Here is a 7,500-nt window from a genome sequence, read left to right on the forward strand (position 1 = left end):
TTCGTTTAAACGGCGTTTTATTCAACAATTAATAGATACAATATATAATGAGTATGTTTGGAATCAATAACAGGCTATAAGCTTATAGTGGTGATCCGAAAAGAATAAACAAATATACAGATGACGATATCTTGCGGCGATACTTTAACTAATTGCTCTTGAAACCAAAAAACAATAAGCATATAAACACTATTTAACAAAACTTACAAAAAGAAAGACAGGACAATACAATGGAATGGAGGTGTTGAATCTGTCTTAGTTTGTGAGTATGGGTTATTTCTCTCTTATCATTTCTCTGTTGATTGCATGCCAAAGTAAGAGGATAAGAGGGTACGATTTCATATATTCCTGTGAGGTTACCCTCATGGAAATTCGGGCTGCTTTCTCACTGCTCAAAGCGAGCTGCCATACAGTATCCCACACAAGGCGTGACCCGGCCCCTCACTACCTTCGGTCTCCCTGTTTGTGTTATAAGAAGAAAACAAGTCGCGTAAGGCGAAAATACAACATTTAGTCAAGTAGCTGTCGAACTCACAGAATGAAACTGAACGCAATGCAACGCAGCAAGACCGTATACTCGTAGCATCGTCAGTCCACCGCTCATGGCAAAGGCAGTGAAATTGACAAGAAGAGCGGGGTAGTAGTTGCGCTGAGAAGGATAGCACGCTTTTTTGTACCTCTCTTCGTTTTAACTTTCTGAGCGTGTTTTTAATCCAAACATATCATATCTATATGTTTTTGGAATCAGGAACCGACAAGAAATAATATGAAAGTGTTTTTAAATTGATTTCGAAAATTTAATTTTGATCATAATTTTTATATTTTTAATTTTCAGAGCTTGTTTTTAATCCAAATATAACATATTTATATGTTTTTGGAATCAGCAAATGATGGAAAATAAGATAAACGTAAATTTGGATCGTTTTATAAAAAACAATTTTTTTTTACAATTTTCAGATTTTCAATGACCAAAGTCATTAATTAATTTTTAAGCCACCAAGCTGAAATGCAATACCGAAGTCCGGGCTTCGTCGGAGATTACTTGACCAAAATTTCAATCAATTTGGTTGAAAAATGAGAGCGTGACAGTGCCGCCTCAACTTTCACGAAAAGCCGGATATGACGTCATCAAAGACATTTATCAAAAAAATGAGAAAAACGTCTGAGGATATCATACCCAGGAACTCTCATGTCAAATTTCATAAAGATCGGTCCAGTAGTTTAGTCTGAATCGCTCTACACACACACACAGACAGACACACACACACACATACACCTCGACCCTCGTCTCGATTCCCCCCTCTATGTTAAAACATTTAGTCAAAACTAGTGCAAAAGGCAGTGAAAGTGACGAGCCTGCCAGTTTGGCGCGGTAGCGGTTGCGCTTTGCTTCATAGCACGCTTTACTCTACCTCTCTTCGTTTTAACTTTCTGAGCGTGTTTTTAATCCAAACATATCATATCTATATGTTTTTTTGAATCAGGAACCGACAAGGAATAAGATGAAATAGTTTTTAAAACGATTTCGGAAATTTAATTTTGATCATAATTTTTATATTTTTAATTTTCAGAGCTTGTTTTTATCCAAATATAACATATTTATATGTTTTTGGAATCAGAAAATGATGAAGAATAAGATGAACGTAAATTTGGATCGTTTTATAATTCTTTTTATTTTTTTACAATTTTCAGATTTTTAATGACCAAAGTCATTAATTAATTTTTAAGCCACCAAACTGAAATGTAATACCGAAGTCCGGCCTTTGTCGAAGATTGCTTGGCCAAAATTTCAATCAATTTGATTGAAAAATGAGGGTGTGACAGTGCCGCCTCAACTTTTACAAAAAGCCGGATATGACGTCATCAAAGACATTTATCGAAAAAAAGAAAAAAACGTCCGGGGATATCATTCCCAGGAACTCTCATGTCAAATTTCATAAAGATTGGTCCAGTAGTTTAGTCTGAATCGCTCTACACACACACAGAGACAGACAGACACACACACACACACATACACCACACCCTCGTCTCGATTCCCCCGTCTACGTTAAAACATTTAGTCAAAACTTGACTAAATGTAAAATCCAGCACACGGATGACAACATCTTGCTGCGATGAAAGTTGCTTGTTCATTTTAATGCTTGTTATTCTCTCGGGTTACAGGAGGTTGGTTCCGTATAACTCTCGCTTATTCCATAACACATGTCGTATGCATTTAGAGAGCTTACTTCCCTTTGGTTATTTGACCTCTGAATAGCGCTTTGCCTCATTTGTTTAAGATTCTTTGTGTTTTAAGGCCAACCAGGATCTCCTACCCTTGACCACTGCCCAGCGGTCATCACAGAGGGGAATGACGTGAAGTGTACCTGTCGGTATTCAGACAGCAGTCCTCCAGCACTGGTCACGTGGTTTCCTGGAACTGATTTCAATGCTCTGCTGCAACTGTTGGATGTCAGAATGACACAGAATGGCACCAACTACACGTGTAGTCAGTACTGGGGTGGAGACTACCAAAACCAGATAACGTACACTTTGCACGTTATGCGTAAGTAACGATGATGTGTGTGTGTTAGTGTGTGTTAGTGTGTGTGTGTGTGTGTGTGTGTGTGTGTGTGCGTATGTGTATATGTGTGTATGTGTGTGTGCGTGCGTGTGTGTGTGTGTATGTGTGTGTGTGTGTGTGTGCGTGTGTGTGTATGTGTGTGTATGTGCGTGCGTGTGTGTGTGTGTTTGTGTGTGTGGGTGTGCGCGCGCACATGTGTGTGTGTGTGTGTGTGTATGTGTGTGTGTCAGTATGTGTGTGTGTATGTGTGAGCGTGTGTGTGTGTGTGTGTGTGTGTGTGTGTGTGTGTGTGTGTGTGTGTGTGTGTGTGTGTGTGTGCGTGCGTGCAGTTAGCTAAAATGGTTACAATGTAATTATATTGCTGATTTCGTGTTTGTTTATTGTTGTGTTTTAAAGTTAACTTGTTTATTCAACCTTGTGATGCTTGATGATGTTTATGTTGCTGATGTCGTTATAAGAAGAACATTTAAATGCATGTGTAAGCTTGTAAACTGAACTGGGTTTTTTTTTTAGAGAGAAAACAAGTTTACGTCGACAGGATGTGATAAAGGCTGAGAGAGCCATGCAGATACAATAAAATTGGCGTTTATACAGGCATGAGACCAAGGGTACCAAGGGTAGGGCGGATGGTGGCGAGAGAGGCGAAGGGACGGGGAATGTTTACAGTGCCGTGTGCCGGGCTGTGAGCAGTGCCCGCCAATGTTTAGCTCAGGCACAGTCCCGGCAGACGCGCCTTAGTTCTATGCAGGAAAATGCAGCGCGCTATCCTGGCTATCTGGCCAACTGTCGTCCTCATCTCTTAGGCAGACAGACACCCGCCTTCAGGCTCAGGCATTTTCAAACGCTCGACTCAAGACTATATACGTTTGAATTGTGTTTGCTGACTTTTCCCCGTTTGTCCTTCTTTTCCTATTTTCCTTTTCTTTTTTCTTTCGTTTGTTCTAACGTTTTGAGTATCTTCTTCATTTTTATGGAAAACCACTCCAGCAAGACTCACACCCAAAGACGAATCTGACATGACAGCAGAAATCACCGGTGGGGTCGTCGTGTTCGTCGTCGCTGCCTTGGTCGTCGCTGTCGTCGTCATGTGGATTAAAACATGTAAATCTGTTGTCTTCTTCTTCTTGCATTTCCCGGTGTTTTTTTTCGTTCCTCGTTTTGATTCTATTCGTTCTGTGTTGTTATTGTTTACCCATCCTTCTTTCTTCCTTTCCCTTCTTCTTTATTTTCTTTCGTTCTTTCTTTCTGTCTTACTTTCTTTTTTTCTTTTTTTTTCTTCTTTCTTGTTTTCTTTCTATCTTTCTTGTTTTCTTTCCTTTCTTTCTTCCTGTCTGTCTTTCTGTCTTTCTTTCTCTCTGTCTTTCTTTCTGTCTTTCTTTCTGTCTTTCTTTCTGTCTTTCTTTCTTTCTTTGTTTGTTTCTTTCTTTCTTTCTCTCTTTCTTTCTTTCTGTCTTTCTTTCTGTTTTTCTTTTTTTTCTGTCTGTTTGTCTTTATTTCTTTCTTTATTTCTTTCTTTCTTTCTTTCTTTCTTTCTGTCTTTCTTTCTGTTTTTCTTTCTGTTTTTCTTTCTTTCTTTCTGTCTTTCTTTCTGCTTTTCTTTTTTTCTGTCTGTCTTTCTTTCTGTCTTCCTTTCTTTCTGTCTGTCTTTCTTTCTGTGTGTCTTTCTTTCTGTCTGTCTTTCTTTCTGTCTTCCTTTCTTTCTGTCTGTCTGTCTTTCTGTCTTCCTTTCTTTCTGTCTTCCTTTCTTTCTTTCTGTCTTTCTTTCTGTCTTTTTTTCTGTCTTCCTTTCTTTCTTTCTGTCTTTCTTTCTGTCTTATTTTCTGTCTTCCTTTCTTTCTTTCTGTCTTTCTTTCTGTCTTTTTTTCTGTCTTCCTTTCTTTCTTTCTGTCTTTCTTTCTGTCTTTTTTTCTTTCTTTCTTTCTTTCTTTCTTTCTTTCTTTCTGTCTTTCTTTCTGTCTTTCTTTCTGTCTTTCTTTCTTTCTTTCTGTCTTTCTTTCTGTCTTTCTGTCTTTCTTTCTGTCTTTCTTTCTGTCTTTCTTTCTTTCTTTCTGTCTTTCTTTCTGTCTTTTTTTCTGTCTTCCTTTCTTTCTTTCTGTCTTTCTTTCTGTCTTTTTTTCTGTCTTCCTTTCTTTCTTTCTGTATTGTTCTGCTTGTCTTCCTTTCTTTCTTTCTGTCTTTCTTTCTGTCTTTTTTTCTGTCTTCCTTTCTTTTTTTCTTTCTTTCTTTCTGTCTTTTTTTCTTTCTTTCTTTCTTCCTTTCTTTCTTTCTTTCTTTCTTCCTTTCTTTCTTTCTTTCTTTCTTTCTTTCTGTCTTTTTTTCTGTCTTTCTTTCTGTCTTTTTTTCTTTCTTTCTTTCTGTCTTTTTTTCTTTCTTTCTTTCTGTCTTTTTTTCTTTCTTTCTTTCTGTCTTTTTTTCTTTCTTTCTTTCTTCCTTTCTTTCTTTCTTTCTTTCTCTTCTTCTTTCTTTCTTTCTTTCTTTCTCTTCTTCTTTCTTTCTTTCGTTAGTTCTTTCTGTCTTTCTTTCTGTCTTTCTTTCTGTCTGTCTTTCTTTCTTTTTTTTCTTTTTTTTCCCTTTCTTTTCGTTGTTTGTATGCTGTCACACTTTCTATCCTATTTTCAGGAGCTGGACAAAATGCACAGCAAATCTCTCTTGTATTGATCAAGATCTTAACATTTAACATTGTCATCATTTTCACGAGTTTTCATTCACAAGCACCTGGGAAATAAATCTCATGTTCCCCGGGGAATAAATCCCCGGTTACCATAGTTGCAGGAAGCCCTATTACATGGATAATCAAAAGCAAACCCAATAGAAACGCTCGAGGATTCTTCTGCTCTTTTCATTGGCGTTTCCCCAGACCTAAACAGACGACACTGCTTCGCCAAGTTCCAAATACGAACTGGCAAATGTAAACAAAAAACAAAACTACCTCATCAAAGGTCATACATTTATGCTTTATCGCAAACAAATGAAACCTATCGATATGTTTTATCTTCTCACAATGTCATGGAGTGGGTGTATCTCTTTGGAGAAACACTAACGTCAAGTTTTAAGTCAAACCAATTGACCCCTGACACACACATTTTGACCCGTGCACAAGACGTTGTATCGATAAACTAAGCGCAAATAAAAAAATAATGATAAAAAAGCAAAGAACATAGCAACAAGAAATGAAGACATCTGACAAAGCCGAGCAAGCAGAATGACAAGTCTAATGAAAAACAGAGAGGCAATGAGAAACAAGATCGCGATTATCTTTCCTTCGCGGCACGACGCAAATCGTTTGTGTCCTTTGACCCAATTCGTGCAGTGCTGCACGATGCAAATCTTCTGTGACCTTTGACTCAACGTAGCTTCAATATTCGATTACTAATATTTACCACTGAAAACCGAGGGGTGGAATACCGAGAGGGGCAGGGTGGTAGGGCGATGGTGAAATGTAATGAAGAGACACGTGTAGCAATAAGAGAAAACCGATTCTGCAATAACACAAACACGAACAAAAAACCCAACACTGACCTATATGAATATTTAATCAATAATATGATCGTCTGCGTTGCAGGTGTGCAAGTGAAGGGTTGGGGGGGGGGGGGGGGGGTAACTTGATCATTAATTTGTGTGTGTCAGTGTTTGTGTTCATGGACTGATTGTGAGGGAGGGGGGGGTGGGGTGGGGTGTGTTTCAGGTTTTGGTGTGGGTATGGAACGAGCAAAACAATACCCACACCACAAAATCTTGGAGGCAAAAAACACTCGCCGTCGCATCATTTTGTCCGCACAATATTATATGCACCAACAACCGGAAAGAAAGGTGACAATGGAAAAAGACTCATCTTTGCTTCCTGCGATTCCTTGCCCCCGACTCGAACGTCGCACGATAATCACCACATAACAGATCTGTTGTGAGATGGTCAACGCTGACTGTGCAAGCAAATCACCTCGTTTGAAATACGACAATCCCATCGCTCGAATGCAACATGTGGGCACTATCGTCTCAAAGGCGCTTACTGTTGGTTTCACACACCACTCTGTAGTCGGAACCTACAGAACTTCGCATCCTCAAACCTGACATACTTGTCTCAACATTATAAACTCAAATCACACACAGTAAGTTGCTTTCGCACGCCAGCTTTGAACAACGTGCTGGGGCCCCGAACATGCATTATAATAACAGAACTCGCGTGTCAAACCATGGCTCCCTGTGTTGATTTTTCACTTTATGTTGAACCACCAAAATGATGACAAAAACGATGTTTGATGGTTTGTTGCCAGACTAGCTTTTTTGTCGGTCCTCGGGGGGCATATCGACTTTTGTTTCATATTTATTGACCGCGGCCTTCGGCCTTGGTCAATAAATATGAAACAAAAGACGATATGCTCCCCCTCGGACCGACAAAAAAGCTGGTCTGTCAACACCCCATCAAACATCTTATAATAGTTGGAAACACATAACAAAGGATCAGAAACATGTCCTATAGCATGTAACGGATAATTTCCGTATATTCATGTCTGCTGCTTGCTGTGCATATGTGTGTGTGTGTGTGTGTGTGTGTGTGTGTGTGTGCGTGTGTGTTTGTGTGTGTGCGTGTGTGCGTGTGTGTGTGTGTGCGTGCGTGCGTGTGCGTGTGTGTGTGTGTGTGTGTGTGTGTGCGTGCGCGCGTGTGTGTGTGTGTGTGTGTGTGTGTGTGTGTGTGTGTGTGTATGTGAACGTGTACGTGTGTATGTGCTTAAGACATTAGTTGATTTAGGAAGTAATAAAGTAAGGAAAATATGTGTGTGTATGGAAGAAAAGAAAGGGACTGTTTTATACGAAAAGGACATAGCTGATCGTAGGTTTGTAGGCACAGTCAAAGAGGGTAAGAGCTGAGAAAAAGGGCCGACTCGCGGTACCGCAACGTGCCCAGTGATGGGAGCGGCACTGAGCAAATTGCGTGATAA

The 7,500-nt window shown here is 39.4% G+C and overlaps 1 protein-coding gene across 1 annotated transcript in view; it reads left to right on the forward strand.

Annotated features, from left to right (window-relative positions):
• The window catches only part of LOC138945513 (uncharacterized), a 14,843-nt gene that overhangs the window by 3,428 nt on the left and 3,915 nt on the right, over positions 1–7,500 (forward strand). Inside the window, exons 5-6 of the mRNA XM_070316948.1 lie at positions 2,297–2,545; positions 3,551–3,664. Coding sequence (XP_070173049.1) covers positions 2,297–2,545; positions 3,551–3,664 — 363 coding nt within the window. The remainder of the gene's footprint in view (positions 1–2,296; positions 2,546–3,550; positions 3,665–7,500) is intronic.

Source organism: Littorina saxatilis, linkage group LG13 (assembly GCF_037325665.1).
Source record: "Littorina saxatilis isolate snail1 linkage group LG13, US_GU_Lsax_2.0, whole genome shotgun sequence".
Lineage (NCBI taxonomy): Eukaryota > Metazoa > Mollusca > Gastropoda > Littorinimorpha > Littorinidae > Littorina > Littorina saxatilis.